We start from the raw sequence: 23,688 nt of genomic DNA, 5'->3' as shown, positions 1-23,688 counted from the left end.
CACCATCCCCGGGGGACACTCCTGCCCCCAGGGATGGTGAAGATATGAAGTTATAAACTAGTCACCGCCGCCGCCGTAAGTAGTCACCTGGGCGGGGAACTCCACTCACCTATTCCCGTTCTTCGGCCGGCAGCGACGCCCCCTCCGCTTGATTGATGGGCCGCGTCATTGTTCCGCTCACTGAACAGACGGAGCAGATCGATGACGCGGCCCATCAATCAAGCGGAGGTGGCGTCGCTCCCGGCCGAAGAATGGGAGTAGATGAAGAGCTCCCCGCCCAGAGGACTACTTACGGCGGCGGCGGTGACCAGTATATAACGTCATATCTTCACCATCCCTGGGGGCAGGAGCATCCCCCGGGAATGGTGAAAATAAAGATTTTACCCTATATAACGCTTTGCCAAGCGTTATATAGGGTAAAATCTGATTATTGGTTCCCTTAAACAATTGTAACTCCTTTAATCGCTCCTCATAGCTAAGATGTTCCATGCCCCATATTAGTTTAGTTGCGCGTCTCTGCACCCTTTCCAGCTCCACAGTGTCCCTTTTATGGACTGGTGCCCAAAACTGAACAGCATATTCCAGATGAGGCCGTACCAATGCTTTGTAAAGGGGGAGTATTATGTCCCTGTCCCTCGAGTCCATGCCTCTTTTTATATGACAATATCCTGCCGGCCTTGGAAGCAGCAGCCTGACATTGCATGCTATTCTGTAGTCTGTGATCTACAATTACACCCAGATCCTTCTCTACCAGTGACTCTGCCAGTTTAATCCCCCCTAAGACATAAGACACATGCATGTTATTAGTACCCAGATGCATAACTTTACATTTATCCACATTGAACCTCATTTGCCAAGTGGATGCCCAGACACTTAGTCTATCCAAGTAATCTTGTAACCTATACACATCCTCTATAGACTGTACCGTGCTACAAAGCTTGGTGTCATCTGCAAAGATAGAAACAGAGCTGTTAATGCCATCCTCTATATCATTGATAAATAAATTAAACAACAGCGGGCCCAGTACAGAACCTTGGGGTACACCACTAATAACTGGGGACCAATCAGAGTACGAATCATTGACCACCACTCTCTGGGTACGATCCATGAGCCAGTGTTCAATCCGGTTACAAACTAAAGTTTCCAAACCCAAAGACCTTAACTTACCTGTCAGACGTCTATGAGGGACAGTATCAAACGCTTTAGCAAAATCCAGAAACCCTATATCCACAGCCATTCCTCTGTCAAGGCTTCTACTCACTTCTTCATAAAAGCAAATTAGATTGGTTTGACAACTTCTATCCTTAGTAAACCCATGCTGGCTATCACTTATAATACAATTATCCCCTATGTATTCCTGCATGTAATCCCTTATAAGTCCTTCAAACAATTTACCCACAATGCACGTTAAACTTACCGGTCTATAGTTTCCTGGGGAAGACCTAGAGCCCTTTTTGAAGATTGGCACCACATTCGCCTTGCGCCAGTCCCTTGGCACAATACCAGACACCAGTGAATCTCTAAATATCATGAACAGGGGTACAGATATTACTGAACTTAGTTCTCTAAGAACTCTTGGGTGCAATCCATCTGGCCCTGGAGATTTGCTTACATTTATATTACTTAACTTACCTTGTACCATTTCTACATTAAGCCAGTTCAGTACATTACATGATGTGTTACCAGCACTGACCTGGCCAATGTCAGCTCCTTCTTCCCTAGTATATACAGAACTTAAGAATCCATTCAGTAGCTCTGCTTTCTCTTTATCGCCTGTGACAACCTCCCCATTATCATTATTAAGGGGTCCTATATGCTCTGTCCTTGTTTTTTTTTGCATTTATACATCTAAAAAAATATTTAGGATTAGTTTTGCTTTCTTTGGCCACTTGTCTCTCATTTTGAATTTTTGCTGTTTTTATTAAATTTTTACAGATTTTATTAAGCTCCTTGTACTGTTTAAATGTTATAGCTGACCCATCAGATTTGTATTTTTTAAAAGCTATTTTTTGTTGTTTATTGCTCTTTTAACATCATTTGTCAGCCATGTAGGATTTAGTTTTAATAGTTTATATTTGTTCCCCTTTGGTATATATTTAGCTGTATAGTTATTTAGAGTTGATTTAAAGATGTCCCATTTACCTTTTGTATCAGTATTTGAGAACACCTCCCCCCAGTCTATGTCCTGTAGTGCAGCTCTCAGCCCAGGGAAGTTTGCCTTTTTCAAGTTATATGTTTTTGCCTTCCCCGCCTGTCTTTGTTTTCTACATTTTAAGTCAAAAGTAACTATATTGTGGTCGCTATTACCAAGGTTTTCCCGCACAGTTACATTACCAACCAGCTCTGCGTTGTTGGAAATGATCAGATCCAACAAGGAATCACTTCTTGTTGGGTCCTCCACAAACTGGCCCATAAAATTATCCTGCACTAAATTTAGGAATTGTCGCCCCTTTGTAGTTTTAGCCAACCCCGGACCCCAATCTATATCTGGATAGTTAAAATCTCCCATTATTACCACTTTACCTGCCCGGGCGGCCCTCTCTATTTGTTTATGCAGCCGACCTATCTCTTCAGTGATATTAGGGGGTCTGTAGATTACACCAAATATTATTTTTTCAGTATTTCCCTCCCTTTGTAATTCTACCCACAGTGATTCCACATCCTCAGAATCATCACACACTATGGCATCGTTCACACTGACTTTCATACCACTTCTTACATACAGACAGACTCCACCACCTTTTCTGTTCATTCTATCAATGTAAACAATGTAAACCCCTGTAGATTGACAGCCCAGTCATGCGAGGAGTCCAGCCATGTCTCAGTGACCCCAACTATATCAATATGTTCCTCCAGTATCAAGGCCTCAAGCTCCCCAATTTTATTTGCTAGGCTTCTGGCATTTGTGAACATACACTTTACATTTCCATCCTTTATGTTATTGGGGTTAATGGGATTCAAGGGTGTAAGTTTTATTTTCCTATGAAGCCTATTCCTATTAACTATTCTCACCACTCCCTCCGCTCCACCCCCAGGTACATTATTAAGTCCCCCCTCTCTATCTACACTATCTTCCCCCTCTTTGCTGTAGGTTCCCTCCCCCCAAGTCCCTAGTTTAAACACTCTTCACCCCCTTCTAGCCATCTTTGCTCCAAGCACAGCTGCACCCTCCCCATTGAGGTGCAGCCTGTCCCTACGGTAGAGCCGGTAGCCGACAGTGAAGTCGGCCCAGTTCTCCTTGAACCCAAACCCCTCCTTTCTACACCAGCTTCTGTGCCGCTTGTTTACCTCCCTAATCTCCTACTGCCTCTCTGGTGTGGCTCGTGGTACTGGCATTATTTCAGAAAATACTACCTTGGAGGTCCTTGCCTTAAGCTTGCGGCCTAAGTCCCTGAAATCATTTTTAAGGACACTCCACCTACCTCTTACTTTGTCATTGGTGCCAATATGTACCATGACTGCTGGGTCCTCTCCAGTCCCTCCCAGCAACCTGTCAACCCGATCCACGATGTGCCGAACTCGTGCGCCAGGCAGACAACACACTGTTCGGCGATCCCGGTCTTTGTGCCAGATCACCCTGTCTGTCTTCCTTATAATTGAGTCCCCCACCACTAGTACCTGTCTGGCCTCCCCTGCATTCCTCCCTCCCTCCTTACTGGAGCAGAAACCCCCATGATGGTCAGAGGCAGTATCCTGCTGCAGTTCTGCAAGCTCTTTAACCCCTTCAGGACGGAGCCCATTTTGGCCTTAAGGACCGGAGCGTTTTTTGCACATCTGACCACTGTCACTTTAAACATTAATAACTCTGGAATGCTTTTAGTTATCATTCTGATTCCGAGATTGTTTTTTCGTGACATATTCTACTTTAACATAGTGGTAAATTTTTGTCGATACTTGCATCATTTCTTGGTGAAAAATCCGTAAATTTGATGAAAAATTTGAAAATTTTGCATTTTTCTAACTTTGAAGCTCTCTGCTTGTAAGGAAAATGGATATTACGAATATATTTTTTTTTTTGGTTCACATATACAATATGTCTACTTTTGTTTGCATCATAAAATTGACGTGTTTTTACTTTTGGAAGGCACCAGAGGGCTTCAACGGTCAGCAGCAATTTTCCGATTTTTCACAAAATTTTCAAACTCAGTATTTTTCAGGGACCAGTTCAGGTTTGAAGTGGATTTGAAGGGTCTTCATATTAGAAATACCCCATAAATGGCCCCATTATAAAAACTACACCCCCAAAAGTATTCAAAATGACATTCAGTCAGCGTTTTAACCCTTTAGGTGTTTCACAGGAATAGAAGCAAAGTGAAGGAGAAAATTCACAATCTTCATTTTTTACACTCACATGTTCTTGCAGACCCAATTTTTGAATTTTTACAAGGGGTAAAAGGACAAAATTTTTACTTGTATTTGTAGCCCAATTTCTCTCGAGTAAGCACATACCTCATATGTCTATGTAAAGTGTTCGGCGGGCGCAGTAGAGGGCTCAGAAGGGAAGGAGTGACAAGGGGATTTTGGAGAGTACGTTTTTCTGAAATGGTTTTTGGGGGGCATGTTACCTTTAGGAAGCCCTTATGGTGCCAGAACAGCAAAAAAAAAACACATGGCATACCATTTTGGAAACTAGACCCCTCGGGGAATGTAACATGGGATAAAGTGAACCTTAATACCCCACAGGTGTTTCACGACTTTTGCAAATGTAAAAAAAAAAAATTTTTACCTAAAATGCTTGTTTTCCCAAAAAAATTTTATTTTTAAAAAGGGTAATAGCAGAAAATACCCCTAAAAATTTGAAGCCCAATTTCTCCCGATTCAGAAAACACCCCATATGGGGGTGAAAAGTGCTCTGCTGGCGCACTACAGGTCTCAGAAGAGAAGGAGTCACATTTGGCTTTTTGAACGCAAATTTTTCTCTGGGGGCATGCCGCATTTAGGAAGCCCCTATGGTGCCAGGACAGCAAAAAAAAACCCACATGGCATACCATTTTGGAAACTAGACCCCTCGGGGAACGTAACAAGGGGTTAAGTGAACCTTTATACCCCACAGGTGTTTCACGACTTTTGCATATGTAAAAAAAAAAAATTTTTTTTTACCTAAAATGCTTGTTTTCCCAAAAATTTTACATTTTTAAAAAGGGTAAAAGCAGAAAATACCCCCCAAAATTTGTAACACAATTTCTCCCGAGTACGGCGATACCCCATATGTGGCCCTAAACTGTTGCCTTGAAATACGACAGGGCTCCAAAGTGAGAGCGCCATGCGCATTTGAGGCCTAAATTAGGGATTGCATAGGGGTGGACATAGGGGTATTCTACGCCAGTGATTCCCAAACAGGGTGCCTCCAGCTGTTGCAAAACTCCCAGCATGCCTGGACAGTCAACGGCTGTCCGACAATACTGGGAGTTGTTTTGCAACAGCTGGAGGCTCCGTTCTGGAAACAGTGGCGTACCAGACGTTTTTCATTTTTATTGGGGAGGGGAGGGGGGCTGTGTAGGGGTATGTGTATACGTAGTGTTTTTTACTTTTTATTTTATTTTTTGTGGTAGTGTAGTGTAGTGTTTTTAGGGTACAGTCACACGGACGGGGGTTCACAGTAGTTTCTCGCTGGCAATTTGAGCTGCAGCAGAAAGTTTGCGGCAGCTCAAACTTGCAGCCAGATACTTACTGTAATCCTCCGCCCATGTGAGTGTACCCTGTACGTTCACATTGGGGGGGACATCCAGCTGTTGCAAAACTACAACTCCCAGCATGTACGGTGCATGGTGTACGGTGACTGCTGAGAGTTGTAGTTTGCAACAGCTGGAGGCACACCGGTTGTGAAACACTGAGTTAGGTAAAAAAAAACTGAGTTTCACAACCAGTATGCCTTCAGCTGTTGCAAAACTACAACTCTCAGCAGTCACCGACAGCCAACGGGCATGCTGGGAGTTGTAGTTATGCAACCAGCAGATGCACCACTACAACTCCCAGCATGCACTTTAGCTGTTTGTGCAAGCTGGGAGTTGTAGTTATACAACAGCTGAAGGTACACTTTTCCATAGAAAGAATGTGCCTCCAGCTGTTGCAAAACCATAAGTCCCAGCATGCCCATAAGGGAATGCTGGGAGTTGTGGTGGTCTGCCTCCTGCTGTTGCATAACTACAGCTCCCAGCATGCCCTTTTTGCATGCTGGGAGCTGTTGCTAAGCAACAGCAGGAGGCTGTCACTCACCTCCAACGATCCTCACCGCACAGGTCAGTCCCTCGTCGTCTCCGCCGCCGCAGCTGCTCCTGGGGCCCCGATCCCAACAGGGGCGCCGGGGATCGGGGTCCCCAGCACCCGGGGTGCACGTCCCGCACCCGCTCACGTCCTCCGGAAGAGGGGCGGAGCGGGTGCGGGAGTGACACCCGCAGCAGGCGCCCTGATTGGTCGGCCGGTAATCCGGCCGACGAATCAGGGCGATCGTGAGGTGGCACCAGTGCCACCTCACCCCTGCAGGCTCTGGCTGTTCGGGGCCGTCAGAGACGGCCCCGAACAGCCAGTAATTCCGGGTCACTGGAGACCCGATTGACCCGGCGATCGCCGACATGGGGGGACATAATGACCCCCCTGGGCGATATGCCGGGATGCCTGCTGAACGATTTCAGCAGGCATCCGGCTCCGGTCCCCAACCGGCTAGCGGTGGGGGCCGGAATTCCCACGGGCGTATGGATACGCCCTCGGTCCTTAAGGACTTGGGATGCAGGGCGTATCCATACGCCCTATGTCCTGAAGAGGTTAATGGCATCCCCCCTCATCTGCCAAGCGGGCAAACTTGTTGGGGTGTGCCAGTTCAGGATTAGCCTCCCTGACACTTTTCCCCTACCCCGCTTTCTAACTGTAACCCAGCTAACTGCCTGACTGTCCTGCACCTCCGTCCCACTATCCTCTCCCACCTCTACCCCAGAGAGTACCTGCTCAGTGAGCAGGAGACTCCCCTCTGGGTTGTCAATGCATCTCAATGTTGCAAGCTGTTCCTCTAGATCCAGGATCTGGGCTTCCAAATGAACAACTCGCTCACATCTCACACAGCAGTATGCACCCTCGAACTGCTGCTCAAGGATTGCATACATCGCGCAGGATGTACACCGGACTGCATTTTCCAACATGGAGGCTATCTAGTTATGGGGATTTCACAAATGTATAGGCAAAAACGGACAGTCAAATTTTTTGTAGACCTTGTGGGTTCAGAAATTAAAACTCACCATGATCTCAACCTCCTGCTTTTAAACTCCTGTTTTTGAAACTCCTCTTTCAAGCCCACTCTTACACAACAACACTCAGAAAGAGCAAGCTCAATAAAGAGTCCCATGCTAAGATTTATACACCTGTGCCCAATCAAGTACTCCCCCTAGAGGTGGAATAGAGAAAAAGAGAAAAAAAAAAGCAGAAAAAGGGTGTTTAAACTCTAACAGTTATCCCACTATGTGCAAGAGAAAAAGACTTACCCAAAATATGAATAAAGACTATAGGCAGACACACCCACTCCACAGATTCACTCCGCACAACAGATATTCACTGTTTTTGAAACTCCTCTTTCAAGCCCACTCTTACACAGCAACACTCAGAAAGAGCAAGTTACTTTTTTAACTGCAAGTTAGCAGATAACATCTTAGTTAAACGTTTTATTTCTGTGGCTACAAGATTAAATCCTCTATCAAGACCTACCGTTCCCCCCTTGGAACTTAAATCTGGTGTTAGATGCCTTATCAGGACAACCATTCAAATCTCTGGATTTTATCTCCATTAAAGGACAACTGTAGTGGTACCGTTTTAAATATGCCCGTGCCCAGGCCTCAAAAATAAACAAAATAAACTAATTCATACTTTCCTACGAACCCCCGTTGGTCCGGCACAGGCCTCACGGTGATTGGCTGAGCCCACTATCATGTAAGAAGCCGGCCAGAGCTCCTTACATGACAGTGGGCTCAGCCTATCACCAGCCGGGGCGGGACATCGCTACGGCCGGTGATACGCCGACGGCTCTGAGGCGTCCCCGTCCCCAAGAAGTGGAATGACGTCAGCACTGCCGGACCGTGAGGCCTGTGTCGGACCAACTGGGGCTCGTAGGAAGGTATGAATGAGTTTATTTTGTTTATTTTTGAGGCCCAGGCACATCTAAAACGGTACCACTACAATTGTCATATAAGTTGCTCACCCTCAAGAGCAACACCCTGCTTCCTCTTGGCTATAACAATGGCTAGGAGGGTAGAATTACAAGCGCTCTCTGCCTTTCCTCCTTATACCAAGATATTAGATGACGGAGTAGTAATGAGAACGTTACCATCTTTTCTGCCAAAAGTGGTCTCAGAGTTTCTTAAATCTCAGGAGATTATTCTTCCCTCTTTTTGTGATGAGCTGAGACATGAAGGTGAAATTAAGTTCCATAAACTTGATGACAGAAGATGCCTCCTAAAGTATCTGGACTCTACTAAGGACTTTTCGTTCTACAGAAAATCTTTTAGTCCAATTTTCTGGCCCTAACAAAGGAAAGACTGCTTCTAAACCATCTATTAGTAAATGGATCAGGGCATCAATTACTTTAGCTTCAAGGAATCAGGATCCACTTTCCTTTTTTTCAGCTCCCTCTAGCAGAGCATTGGCTTCTTCCTGGGCCGAGAAGGCTGAAGCCTCTGGCCCTCAAAACATACTTTCTTAAAACACTATAGGTAGTAATTAAATCCTGTTTCTGATCTTTCCTTTGGACGTAAAGTCCTTCAGGTGGTTGTCCCACCCTGATTGGTTACTTACGATTAGGTAAAGATAGATTACTTATCTGGTAATCTGTTTTTCATTAGCTCATGAAAGCACCCCCTCATTTATCCCGCCCTAAACAGAAAAATTTAGAGAATGACATTTTTTTTTCGTGTTACTGGCTCCTTTGGAGTGAACTGAGGTGTGGAGAAGCGTGTCCCATTTTATATTCCGAGGTTTCCTGTCCTGCGGTGGGAGGTCCACTCCAAGGGTGCTGTCATGAGCTAATGAAAAACAGATTACCGGGTAAGTGATTTTTTTTATTTTTGTTTTACATTATTTTATTTTGTAAAAGTGGGAATTACATTTTTCTATAAGCCCCTATGGCTTATTCACATTTATTGAAACGAAGACCACCTGGAGCAGGTGCGAGGAGCTCTGGCGGCCATCTTTACTCACTGGACCCTAGCGATTGCACAGCGGGTGATCCGATGAGTTTCCATTTGCCTACCCCATACTTGAGATACCATGTTTACTCTGAATAGTTAATGGTTACTGGCGGTACCCCAGCTGCTATTTGAAGCGAGGGACCTGCCAGTAATGGCAGACATCAGTGGTCTATGAAGTGAGGGGAGCTCATATGCTCGCATCATAGCCAGGACCGGACTCTGAATGCATATTTACGTCCCGATGCACCAAGTATCAGATGGCAAGGATGCACAGGTATGTCCTGGGACCCCAACAGGTTAAGAAAAATAGAATTGAAGCCACACATTTTTAGAAAAGATTGTTTATTTCAAATATGATTCATTTTACATGATTCATCAAAGATGTAGACATAGTAATCCCACATGTGCCTTCATTTCTTTGATAACTATTGTCCTTGGTTATGACCCACTGAGGACCCACTAAGGTGGTCACATTTGCCCAGTTGAACTGCAGTCTCCTGAAAGTAATGAAAGCTGGTCTCCACTGCACATATAAGCAAGGGGAATTGTGGGAAAGTGTGTGCTCAGTTACCTGGGAGGGGAACAGAGCTCAAAGAGGAAACCAGGAAATTATCAGATCAATGGAGGAGAAGTACAGTACAGGGATGGAGGTAATTTAGCCTAAAAACAGCATATGTACTCTTTTACATATGTGTATATGGTGTACGTCTGAGTTTACCAACTTTGCTTTGTAGGTCAACCCTCCTTAAAGGGGTACTCCACTGCCCTGCTTCGTAAGCTCCGCTCCTCAGCATCCGGAAGTTTATTGTTCCGAACGCTCGTGCGGGCTTCCGTGTTCAGGGCCGCCCCTCGTGACGTCACGCCCGCCCCCTCGTGACGGCCGTCTTTAACCTCTTAAGGACCCAGGACGTACGGGGACGTCCCCGCACCCTGGGCTTTAAGGACCCAGGACGTCCCCGTACGTCCTGGCGTTTTCCGGTCTCTGCCGCTCGCCGGGCAGAGATCGGAACCGGATGCCTGCTGAAATGCTTCAGCAGGCATCCAGGGCAAACGCCGAGGGGGCCCTTGCGATCTGCGGCGATACCGGGCTGATCGGGTCTCTGGGACCCGACCACCCGGTAATTTCGCATGATCCCGGCTGTCACAGACAGCCAGGACCATGCTAAAGAATAGGAGCGAGGTGGCAAGCCTGCCACCTCCTCCTATTCCCTGCGATCCGTCGATTAGTTAACCGACCAATCGCAGGAGGGGAGGCGGTTACTTCCTCCCGTCCTGCCCGGCCCCTTGAAGTCCGGAGAGGACGGGAGGAAGACCGGAGGACGCGGCGGGGGACGGGGGAGTGCTGGGGACCGGCCCCGGTACTTACCTCGTCCCTGAAGACCCGGATCCAGACGATGAAGACGGCGGCGACAGGTGAGTAGATCTTCAGCCCCGGTCGGGCCCTTTACCGTAAAGCGACATGCATTCCTGTATTGGGACCCTGTAAACTACAACTCCCAGCATGCCCAGACAGCCCTTGGCGTCTGGGCATGCTGGGAGTTGCAGTTTTGCAACTTCTGGAGGTCCACAGTTTTTGGACCACTGTGCCCTTCCAGATGTTGCAAAACTACACATCCTCAGCATGCCCTTACTGTCCAGGCATGCTGGGAGTTGTAGTTCTGTAACATCTGGCCCTTCAGATGTTTCAGAACTACAACTCCCAGCATGCCTGGACAGTTTTGGCATACTGGGAGTTGTAGTTTTGCAACATCTGGAAGGGCACAGATTGGGAACCACTGTATTAGTGGTCTGCAAACTGTAGTCCTCCAGATGTTGCAAAACTACAACTCCAAGCATGCTGGGAGTTGTAGTTCGGCAACATCTGGCTCTAAAGATGTTGCCGAACTACTACTCCCAGCATGCCTGAGAATGTTTGGGAGTTGTGGTTTTGCAACAGCTGGAGGCACACTGGTTGGGAAACATTGTTTCCTAACTCAGTGTTTCCCAATCCGTGTGCCTCCAGCTGTTGCAAAACTATAACTACCAGCATGCACTGAGACTGTGCATGCTGGGAGTTGTAGTTTTGCAACAGCTGGAGGTCCCCCCCCCTGTGAATGTACAGGGTACATTCATATTTGTAGGGGCTTACAGTGAGTATCGGGCTGCAAGTTTGCAATGCAGCAAATTTTGTGCGGCAGCTCAAACTCGCAGCAGGAAATTTGCTGTAATCCCCTGCCCGTGTGACTGTACCCTAAAAACACTACACTACACTACACTAACACAAAATAAAATAAAAAGTAAAAAACACTACATATACACATACCCCTACACAGCCCCCCTCCCTCCCCAATAAAAATGAAAAACGTCTGGTACGCCACTCTTTCCAAAATGGAGCCTCCAGCTGTTGCAAAACAACAACTCCCAGTATTGCCGGACAGCCGTTGACTGTCCAGGCATGCTGGGAGTTTTGCAACAGCTGGAGGCACCCTGTTTGGGAATCACTGGCGTAGAATACCCCTATGTCCACCCCTATGCAAATCCCTAATTCAGGCCTCAAATGCACATGGTGCTCTCAATTCGGAGCCCTGTCGTATTTCAAGGCAACAGTTTAGGGTCACATATGGGGTATCGCCGTACTCGGGAGAAATTGACTAACAAATCTTAAGGGTCTTTTTCTCCTTTCACCCCTTATGAAAAGGGGAAGTTGGGGTCTACACCAGCATGTTAGTGTAAAAAAATAAACTTTTTACACTAACATGCTGGTGTTGTCCTATACTTTTCATTTTGACAAGAGGTAAAGGGGGAAAAAGCCCCCCAAAATTTGTAACGCAATTTCTCCCGACTACGGAGATACCCCATATGTGGGCGCAAAGTGCTCAGGGGGCGCACAACAAGGCCCAGAAGGGAGAGTGCGCCATGTACATTTGAGGTGATTTGCACAGGGGTGGTTGATTGTTACAGCGGTTTTGACAAACGCAAAAAAAAAAAAAAAAAACCCACATGTGACCCCATTTCGGAAACTACACCCCTCACGGAATGTAATGAGGGGTGCAGTGAGAATTTACACCCCACAGGTGTCTGACAGATATTTGGAACAGTGGGCTGTGCAAATTAAAAATGTTGTACAGCCCACTGTTCCAAAGATATGACAGACACCAGTGGGGGGTAAATGCTCACTTTACGCCTTGTTACATTCCTCAAGGGGTCTAGTTTCCAAAATGGTATGCCATGTGGGGGTTATTTTGCTGTCCTGGCACCATATGGGCTTCCTAAATGCGACATGCCCCCCGAGCAAAATTTGCTCTCAAAAAGCCAAATATGACTCCTCTTCTGAGCATTGTAGTTCGCCCGTAGTGCACTTCAGGTCAACTTATGGGGTACCTCCATACTCAGAAGAGATGTGGTTACAAATTTTGGGGGGTATTTTCTGCTATTAACCCTTGCAAAAAATGTGAAATTTGGGGGGGAAACACACCTTTTAGTGTTTTTTTTTTTTTTTTCACGTATGCAAAAGTCGTGAAACCCCTGTGGGGTATTAAGGCTCACTTTATTTGTTGTTACGTTCCACAAGGGGTCTAGTTTCCAAAATGGTATGCCATGTGTTTTTTTTTTTTTTTGCTGTCCTGGCACCATAGGGGGTTCCTAAATGCGACATGCCCCCAAGCAAAATTTGCTCTCAAAAAGCCAAATATGACTCCTTCTCTTCTGAGCATTGTAGTTCACCCATAGTACACCTCAGGTCAACTTATGGGGTACCTTCATACTCAGAAGATATGGGGTTACAATGTTTGGGGGGTATTTTCTGCTATTAACCCTTGCAAAAATGTCTAGTCTAGTTTCCAAAATGGTATTCCATGTGGGGGATTTTTGCTGTTCTGGCACCATAGGGGCTTCCTAAATGCAACATGCCCCCCAAAAACCATTTAAAAAAAAACGTACTCTCCAAAATCCCCTTGTCGCTCCTTCGTTTCTGAGCCCTCTACTGCGCCCGCCGAACACTTTACATAGACATATGAGGTATGTGCTTACTCGAGAGAAATTGGGCTACAAATTGAAGTATACATTTTCTCCTTTTTCCCCTTGTAAAAATTCAAAAATTGGGTCTACAAGAACATGCGAGTGTAAAAAATGGAGATTGTGAATTTTCTCCTTCACTTTGCTGTTATTCCTGTGAAACACCTAAAGGGTTAAAACGCTGACTGAATGTCATTTTGAATACTTTGGGGGGTGCAGTTTTTATAATGGGGTCATTTGTGGGGTATTTCTAATATGAAGACCCTTCAAATCCACTTCAAACCTAAACTGGTCCCTGAAAAATTGTGAGTTTGGAAATTTTGTGAAAAATTGGAAAATTGCTGCTGAACTTTGAAGCCCTCTGGTGTCTTCCAAAAGTAAAAACACGTAAATTTTATGATGCAAACATAGAGTAGACATATTGTATATGTGAATAAAAAAAAATTATTTGGAATATCCATTTTCCTTACAAGCAGAGAGCTTCAAAGTTAGAAAAATGCTAAATTTTCAAATTTTGGGATTTTTCACCAAGAAAGGATGCAAGATACCACAAAATTTTACCACTATGTTAAAGTAGAATATGTCACGAAAAAACAATCTCGGAATCAGAATGATAACTAAAAGCATTACAGAGTTATTAATGTTTAAAGTGACAGTGGTCAGATGTGCAAAAAATGGCCGGGTCCTGAAGTGTAAAATGTCTGGGTCCTTAAAGGAGTAGTCCAGTGGTGATTCAGTGGTGAGCAACTTATCCCCTATCCTAAGGATAGGGGATAAGTTGCAGATCGCGGGGGGTCCGACCCCTGGGGCCCCCCGCGATCTCCTGTACGGAGCCCCGACAGCCCGCTGGAAGGGGGCGTGTCGACCTCCGCACGAGGCGGCGGCCGACACGCCCCCTCAATACAACTCTATGGCAGAGCCGAAGCGCTGCCTTCGGCAATCTCCGGCTCTGCCATAGAGATGTATTGAGGGGGCGTGTCGGCCGCCGCCTCGTGCGGGGGTCGACACCCGCTATCTCGGCGGAGAGCCGGGGCCCCGTACAGAGAGATCGCAGGGGGCCCCAGCGGTCGGACCCCCCGCGATCTCAAACTTATCCCCTATCCTTAGGATAGGGGATAAGTTTTTCACCACTGGACTACCCCTTTAAGGGTTTAATACTGACTGCTGTGCTCCCAACAGTTACAAACAAAGCCTGTGATGTCAGTAATGACATCACAGGGCTTTCCACAGCAGAGTGGACCTGGAGGCTTGCAGAAAACATTTGATCTGCATCTTCTCACTATGCCTGTCTATACAGATTACTTGTAACCGTGATCTAATGGACTGTTACAATTAGATCACAGGTATTGTCTGTATATGGGGACAGCAGGGAACACATAACAAATGTATTCCCTGCTAACCTGTGCATTTGTAGTTAGGAACAATAAACACCTTTAACCCCTTCAGGACGGAGCCCATTTTGGCCTTAAGGACCGGAACGTTTTTTGCACATCTGACCACTGTCACTTTAAACATTAATAACTCTGGAATGCTTTTAGTTATCATTCTGATTCCGAGTTTGTTTTTTCGTGACATATTCTACTTTAACATAGTGGTAAATTTTTGTCGATACTTGCATCCTTTCTTGGTGAAAAATCCGTAAATTTGATGAAAAATTTGAAAATTTTGCATTTTTCTAACTTTGAAGCTCTCTGCTTGTAAGGAAAATGGATATTACGAATACATTTTTTTTGGTTCACATATACAATATGTCTACTTTATGTTTGCATAATAAAATTGACGTGTTTTTACTTTTGGAAGACACCAGAGGGCTTCAACGGTCAGCAGCAATTTTCCGATTTTTCACAAAATTTTCAAACTCAGTATTTTTCAGGGACCAGTTCAGGTTTGAAGTGGATTTGAAGGGTCTTCATATTATAAATACCCCATAAATGACCCCATTATAAAAACTACACCCCCCAAAGTATTCAAAATGACATTCAGTCAGCGTTTTAACCCTTTAGGTGTTTCACACGAATAGCAGCAAAGTGAAGGAGAAAATTCACAATCTTCATTTTTTACACTCACATGTTCTTGTAGACCCAATTTTTGAAATTTTACAAGGGGTAAAAGGACAACATTTTTACTTGTATTTGTAGCCCAATTTCTCTCGAGTAAGGACATACCTCATATGTCTATGTAAAGTGTTTGGCGGGCGCAGTAGAGGGCTCAGAAGGGAAGGAGCGACAAGGGGATTTTGGAGAGTACGTTTTTCTGAAATGGTTTTTGGGGGGCATGTTACCTTTAGGAAGCCCTTATGGTGCCAGAACAGCAAAAAAAAACCACATGGCATTCCATTTTGGAAACTAGACCCCTCGGGGAATGTAACATGGGATAAAGTGAACCTTAATACCCCACAGGTGTTTCACGACTTTTGCAAATGTAAAAAAAAAAAAAAAAAAAAATTACCTAAAATGCTTGTTTTCCCCCCAAAAAATTATTTTTAAAAAGGGTAATAGCAGAAAATACCCCTAAAATTTTGAAGCCCAATTTCTCCCGATTCAGAAAACACCCCATATGGGGGTGAAAAGTGCTCTGCTGGCGCACTACAGGTCTCGGAAGAGAAGGAGTCACATTTGGCTTTTTGAACGCAAATTTTTGGCATACCATTTTGGAAACTAGACCCCTCGGGGAACGTAACAAGGGGTTAAGTGAACCTTTATACCCCACAGGTGTTTCACGACTTTTGCATATGTAAAAAAAAAATTTTTTTTTACCTAAAATGCTTGTTTTCCCAAAAATGTTACATTTTTAAAAAGGGTAAAAGCAGAAAATACCCCCCAAAATTTGTAACACAATTTCTCCCGAGTACGGCGATACCCCATATGTGACCCTAAACTGTTGCCTTGAAATACGACAGGGCTCCAAAGTGAGAGCGCCATGCGCATTTGAGGCCTAAATTAGGGATTGCATAGGGGTGGACATAGGGGTATTCTACGCCAGTGATTCCCAAACAGGGTGCCTCCAGCTGTTGCAAAACTCCCAGCATGCCTGGACAGTCAACGGCTGTCCGACAATACTGGGAGTTGTTTTGCAACAGCTGGAGGCTCCGTTCTGGAAACAGTGGCGTACCAGACGTTTTTCATTTTTATTGGGGAGGGGGGCTGTGTAGGGGTATGTGTATATGTAGTGTTTTTTACTTTTTATTTTATTTTTTGTGTTAGTGTAGTGTTTTTAGGGTACAGTCGCACGGGCGGGGGTTCACAGTAGTTTCTCGCTGGCAATTTGAGCTGCAGCAGAAAGTTTGCGGCAGCTCAAATTTGCAGCCAGATACTTACTGTAATCCTCCGCCCATGTGAGTGTACCCTGTACGTTCACATTGGGGGGGACATCCAGCTGTTGCATAACTACAACTCCCAGCATGCCCGTTGGCTGTCGGTGACTGCTGAGAGTTGCAGTTTTGCAACAACTGTAGGCACACTGGTTATGTATCACTGAGTTTGTGACCTAACTCAGTGTTTCACAACCAGTGTGCCTCCAGCTGTTGCAAAACTACAACTCCCAGCATGTACGGTGCATGGTGTACGGTGACTGCTGAGAGTTGTAGTTTGCAACAGCTGGAGGCACACCGGTTGTGAAACACTGAGTTAGGTAAAAAAAAACTCTGAGTTTCACAACCAGTGTGCCTTCAGCTGTTGCAAAACTACAACTCTCAGCAGTCACCGACAGCCAACGGGCATGCTGGGAGTTGTAGTTATGCAACCAGCAGATGCACCACTACAACTCCCAGCATGCACTTTAGCTGTTTGTGCAAGCTGGGAGTTGTAGTTATACAACAGCTGAAGGTACACTTTTCCATAGAAAGAATGTGCCTCCAGCTGTTGCAAAACCATAAGTCCCAGCATGCCCATAAGGGAATGCTGGGAGTTGTGGTGGTCTGCCTCCTGCTGTTGCATAACTACAGCTCCCAGCATGCCCTTTTTGCATGCTGGGAGCTGTTGCTAAGCAACAGCAGGAGGCTGTCACTCACCTCCAACGATCCTCGCCGCACAGGTCGTCTCCGCCGCCGCAGCTGCTCCTGGGGCCCCGTTCCCAACAGGGGCGCCGGGGATCGGGGTCCCCAGCACCCGGGGTGCACGTCCCGCACCCGCTCACGTCCTCCAGAAGAGGGGCGGAGCGGGTGCGGGAGTGACACCCGCAGCAGGCGCCCTGATTGGTCGGCCGGTAATCCGGCCGACGAATCAGGGCGATCGTGAGGTGGCACCAGTGCCACCTCACTCCTGCAGGGTCTGGCTGTTCGGGGCCGTCAGAGACGGCCCCGAACAGCCAGTAATTCCGGGTCATCGGGTCACTGGAGACCCGATTGACCCGGAATCGCCGCAGATCGCTGGACTGAATTGTCCAGCGATCTGCGGCGATCGCCGACATGGGGGGGCATAATGACCCCCCTGGGCGATATGCCGGGAAGCCTGCTGAACGATTTCAGCAGGCATCCGGCTCCGGTCCCCAACCGGCTAGCGGTGGGGGACGGAAATTCCCACGGGCGTATGGATACGCCCTCGGTCCTTAAGGACTCGGGATGCAGGGCGTATCCATACGCCCTATGTCCTGAAGAGGTTAATTAAACAAGATAAAAATTTAAATATAGGTAAAACATAGAAAATAAGTGAGAAAAAAATGCACAGCTTTCCAATTTCACCTGCACCAGTTTCAGACATCCTGCATGACATGAACTTGTTTGTAATATGTGTGAGGCTGGGTTCACACATGTCCGGCATAGTTTCCCTTTGGTGTGCACCGGAGGGAAACTGATGCTAGGACTGACCCCATTCATTTCAATGGAACCGTTCAGTCATCCAGCTTCTCAATTTTGACGCCGGATGGTTTGACACACCAGACTGCATTGGACAGGGGAAGGCAGCAGCATTTCCCTGTCTGGTGCCAGAAACAATGGACGTCAGACGCCATACAACTGATGACAACTGATACGCCAAAAATTAGCACCCTCAGTCATCAATTATAGTTGATTCTTCAATAGGTCTATCTGTTATTGTGATTTTAATAAGTTTTCTCTATCTGTATGATTATGACCGACGTGCAGACTGTGTCTAATGCAAAGGATGAGCAATACAAAGTTAACTAAGCTTTCATGAAAAATTGATAAACAGCCCTGAGCATCTTTATCTAAGGATTAGGTGCTGGTTAGGCCATTCACTGCAGCTGTTTATTTGTATTTTATGTACTTGTTCCCCTTTTTCTACTGCTCAGCTTCTTGAATTTCTCTGTAGAGTAGGGGACGTGTAATTTATCCGGAAAAGGGGGGGGGGGGGTCTGGCAATACTATAGTACAATAGGCTGCCAGCCACAATGTGAATGCCTGTCCTTCTATGTGTACATGCTTGCTGGGCAATAGAGGAGACAGGCATCTATCAAATGGTTAATAAAAATTTCCTTTATGCTAACAAGCCACAAACATACATGCTTTTAGCACTGTAACTTTCCAATGCATTTTCTGGCTACCCTTATGTGTTTTGCATTTTGTAGTCGCATGTCTTAGAGTTGGTTTCACATTGATGATGACTTAACACAGCAATATAAAATGAAATACATAAATTATAAGAAGCCTGCAATATCAATTCATTACACAAAAATAGGCAGCATGTACTATAACTGATTACCAAGGCAAATGGTGTCTAAAAGACTAAATAATAGTGTAATGGTTTAAAATGTTCAAACAGGTAGCATGTAGGTCCTTAAGATGAGAATAAATAGAGTTGGGTAACTTCAGATTGAGCAGAGCAATTCTATGGCTGGTAGAGGCAGTAGAGTGGCAATCCTGTGGCTGGTAGCAGAGGCAGTAGAGTGGCAATCCTGTGGCTGGTAGCAGAGGCAGTAGAGTGGCAATCCTGTGGCTGGTAGCATAGGCAGGAGAACGGAAATCCTATGGCTTGTCGTAGATGTAGGAAAGCCGCAATCCTATGGCTGGCAGCAGAGGCAGGAGAACTGAAATCTGGTGGCTTGTAGCAAAGGAAGAACGTCAGTCTTGTGGTTGGTAACAGAAGCAGGGGAGCAGCAATCCTATGGCTGATAGCAGAGGCAGGGGCACAGCAATCCTATGGCTGATAAGAGGCAGGAAGGATTTTTTTGGGATTTCTGACCTTTTTTTTTTTTCTAAAAGGACCTACAAAATGTATTGATATCTACTCAGATTGTAAATTATTTAAAAGCCAAATATGTCCCACAAAAAAATAATTGGAGAAGACAAACAACGCAGCATTCCAAAATGTGAAATTTTGCACTGGTCATGAAAGGGTTAAGTAAGGACATGTTTTAAGTACCAAAACGTTTGTTATATTTCATCTTTCTTTTTTTTAAAGGGTGAAAAGAAGACTAAAACAACTGTCCTTACTGCAGCTCTTCTTTTGTCTGGAATCCCATCTGAGGTGATAAGTCGCTCGTTGGATACATACAGCAAGATGGTGGATGTTTTTACTGACCTCTGTGTTTACTTCTTTACCTTTATCTTCTGTCATGAAGTATTTATTTTTTTGGGCTATGAAGATCCATAATTCCATAATTATTCATTTTTTCCACAAAAGAAACTGTCTTTTTGTCCAGGATGATTTATTCTTCTACATTCTAAATACATTATCATCATTAACATAGCTGGGGAATTAGCAGTATCCCTAATAATTGTTGCCTAATGTACATTTACCTTGTATCTCAAAGTTTTATTTGTTTTTGTTTTAAATATCAGTTTGTATAGTAACTGGAAAGTATCTTCAGAATATCATATCAACAAAAAACAAAGAATGTACCAACCCAATGACTACAATAAATAGGATGTGTCAACATCTAGAGTGTGTTCTGTCTCTTTTTTTTTTTTTTTTTTTTGCTTTGAAATAATAGACTAGAGCAGGGTTTCCTTCTGGATTCCTTGTATTTTGCTTGTGAATGGTAAAGCAAAGGTTGTATTGGATATCTATCAGAACAGTCACAAAAGCTTATAACTTTGGCAAAATTGTTCTCCTTCACAACAGGTCAGTCCTCAAAACAAAGCAAGTGATTGTCATTGGGGGAGATTTATGAACCCCTGTGCAGAGGAAAAGTTGCCCATTGCAACTCATCAGCTCACTTCTTTCATTTTGAACCCCTTAATGACCAAGCCCATTTTCACATTAAGGACCAGGCCAATTTTATTTTTGTGTTTTTAGTTTTTTCCTCCTTGCCTTCTAAAATCCATAACTCTTTTATATTTCTATCTACAGACTCATATAAGGGCTTGTTTTTTGCATGACCAATTGTACTTTGTAATGAAACCTCTCATTATACCATTAAATGTACGGTGAACCAAAAAAATATTTTTTTAGGTTTTGTTTTCACACTGTACAATTTACTGTAAAAATTACAATTGTTCTTTATTCTGTGGGTCAATATGATTAAAATGATACCCATGGCTAGATACTTTTATATTTTTGTACCGCTTAAAAAAAAATCTAAAACTTTCTGTACGAAAGCAATAAAAGAAAAAACTCTATTACCATACATAGAGAAAAAACTCTATTACCATTATATCTATTACTCTATTACCTCTCACTAGAGGAACAGAAAAAAGCACTTACACTCTGAGTGGCCAAGAAAACAGACCACTCACAACTTTATCTTGCGTTGAATTGTTGTTTTAGAATAAGGAGAACTTCTGTGTTTGCCGCTGCACTCCTCTCTGGTGGAATATCACCACCCGATCTATACACTGGAATGAAAGGGAAAAAAACAACGAGGAGCAGACACCCCTATGTTCTTTATGTCTGCATACACACTTTGAATACTTTCACTGGTAGAACTTACTTCCTCCGTCCTGCTCCCCTTGTGCTGGTGAACTTTGTGGGATACGCCCACATACATGTGAGCTTCAGGTTTCTTCTTTCTTTTCTTTCTTAGGCTGAAGTGGTGATCCTGGCTCTAAAATGATGTGTGAACAGAGACTAATAATAAGTACAGTTTAAAAAATATATATATTTATCCGACACGTTGCGGAGTTGCCTCCTTCCTCAGGGATAACCAAATCACAAATGAGTCCTGCTATTTCTACTCTGGAAAAAAAACCAAAAAACACTCTCACCAGAATTTACATCTGCTCCTAAGGTGTAGCTTTAACAGAACAAATATACACATAGAATTTTCCCCATAAAAAGTCTTCATACCCGTTCCAACATCTCATTAAAACCATTAGGAATTAGCGTATCTAGCTTAACTCCTTGGGGACGAAGGGCGCCCTCGCGTCCCGTCACTTAAGGACGGAGGGTGTATCCATACGCCCTCCGCAATTCCGATCACCGCTGCTCGCCGGGTGGTGATCGGAACGGGAAGACTGCTGATATCTATCAACAGGCATCCCGTGGCAATGCCTAGGGGGGTCCTGAGACCCCCCCCCCCATGTCACCAATCGCGGCAAATCGTTGGTCACTGGTGTTGCCACCCCTTCCTATCCCCTGCCATTGGATGTTCAGGCTGACCACCAATGGCAGGAGGGGTGCGGGGGGGGGGGTTAGAGTTCATTTTCCCGATCGAAGTCGGGGCAGAGCGGGGGGAACACGGGCGGCGAGGAGGGAGCATGGCCCGGCTTAACCGGACTGGCGGAAGCATCCTGGAACAGCGGAAGCGACGGTGGCATAGACACAGGAGGAGCGGCCGGAAAGCGGAGAAGGCTGCAGCGAAGATCGCGGTAAGTGATCTTCTCTGTGGCCTTCTAAAAGCTGCAAAACTACAACTCCCAGCATGGCCAGACAGTCAGGGATGCTGGGCGTGTAGTTCTGCAATATCTGGCCCTTCATATGTTGCAAAACTGCAACTCCCCAGCATGCCTGGACAGTCTGGGCATGCTTGGAGTTGTAGTTTTGCAACATCTGGAGGGCTACAGTTTGGAGACCACTACTTAGCGGTCTCCAAACTGTTCTTCCCCAGTTGTTGCATAACTACAATTCCCAGCATGCCCAGACTGTCCAGGCATGCTGGGAGTTGTAGTTCTGCAATATCTGACCTTTTAGATGTTGCAGAACTACACGCCCAGCATCCCTTACTGTCTATCCATGCTGGGGAATTGTAGTTTTGCAACAGCTGTAAGCACACTGGTTGGGAAACACTGAGCAAGAGTCTGTTTCCTAACTCAGTGATTCCAACCCATGTGCCTCCAGCTGTTGCAAAACTACAACTCAGAATGCACTGACAGACCGTACATGCTGGGAGTTGTAGTTTTGCAACAGCTGGAGGCACATTGGTTGGAATCACTGAGCTAGAGTCTGTTTTCTAACTCAGTGGTCCCCAACAGTGTGCCTACAGCTGTTGTAAAACTAAAACTCCCAGTATGTACGGTATGTCAGTGCATTCTGGGAGTTGTCATTTTGCCACAGTTGAAGGTTTGGGATGCCCCCCCCCCCCCCCCATGTGAATGTACAGGGTGGGTTTCCTTCTACAAGTTTGAGCTGCGGCAAATTTTCCGCCGCAGCTCAAACTCCCAGCGGAAAACTTACTGTGAACCCCCGCCTGTGTGAATGTACCCTAAAAACATTCACTACACTAACAAATAATGAAAAGTAAAACACTACATATACACCCCCTTACACGTCCCGTCCCCCCCCCCCCCCCCCCCCCCCAATAAAAATGAAAAACATCTCATATGGCAGTGTTTCCTAAACGGAGCCTCCATCTGTTGCAAAACCACAACTCCCAGTATTGCTGGACAGCCATAGACTGTCCTGGCAGGCTGGGAGTCTTGCAACAGCTGGAGGCACCCTGTTTGGGAAACACTGCTGTAGGGTTTTACAGTAGGTAACCGGGTCTGCCCCTATTGCAAATTCCTTATTTAGGCCTCAAATGCGCATGGCGCTCTCTTACTTCAGAGCCCTGTTGTATTTCAAGGCAACAGTTTAGGGCCATATATGGGGTATTTCCGTACTCGGGAGAAATTGCACTACAAATTTTGGGGCGATTTTCTCCTTTTACCCCTTATGAAAAGGTAAAGTTGGGGGGCTACACCAGCATGTTAGTGTAACAAAAATTTCATTTTTACACTAACGTGTTGGTGTTGCCCCATAGTTTTCATTTTCACAAGAGGTAAAAGGAGGAAATGACCCCCAACATTTGTAACACAATTTCTTCTGAGTACGGAAATATCCCACGTGTACGTAAAATGCTCTGCGGACAAACTACATGGCTCAGAAGTGAGAGAGCGCCATGTACATTTGAGGCCTAAATTGGTGATTTGCACAGGGGTGGCTGATCGTTACAGCGGTTCTGACATGAACGCAAAAAAATAAAAAAAAAACACCCACATGTGACCCCATTTTGGAAACTACACCCCTCACGGAACATAACAAGGGGTATAGTGAGGCTTAACACCCTTCAGGTCTTTGACACATTTTCGTTAAAGTTGGACATGAAAATTAAAAATGTGTTTGTTTTTTTCCCCTGAAATGCTGGCGTTACCCAAAATTTTCACAAGGGGGTAATAGGAAAAAGCACCCCAAAATTTGTAACCCCATTTCTTCTG

General features: G+C 45.2%; 1 protein-coding gene across 5 annotated transcripts in view; it reads left to right on the top strand.

Moving 5' to 3' along the window:
- The window catches only part of CAMLG (calcium modulating ligand), a 134,022-nt gene extending 114,028 nt beyond the window's left edge, over nucleotides 1–19,994 (top strand). For all 5 annotated transcript variants that reach the window (XM_056516576.1, XM_056516575.1, XM_056516579.1 and 2 more), the window contains one exon: nucleotides 19,517–19,994. In XM_056516576.1, the coding sequence (XP_056372551.1) occupies nucleotides 19,517–19,708 (192 nt within the window). In that variant the 3' untranslated portion in view covers nucleotides 19,709–19,994. The remainder of the gene's footprint in view (nucleotides 1–19,516) is intronic.
- Nucleotides 19,995–23,688: the final 3,694 nt, after the last annotated feature.

This window comes from Hyla sarda, chromosome 4, assembly GCF_029499605.1.
Source record: "Hyla sarda isolate aHylSar1 chromosome 4, aHylSar1.hap1, whole genome shotgun sequence".
Lineage (NCBI taxonomy): Eukaryota > Metazoa > Chordata > Amphibia > Anura > Hylidae > Hyla > Hyla sarda.
Note: the sequence above shows the minus strand (reverse complement) of the source record. Positions and strands in the feature narration are given on the sequence as shown.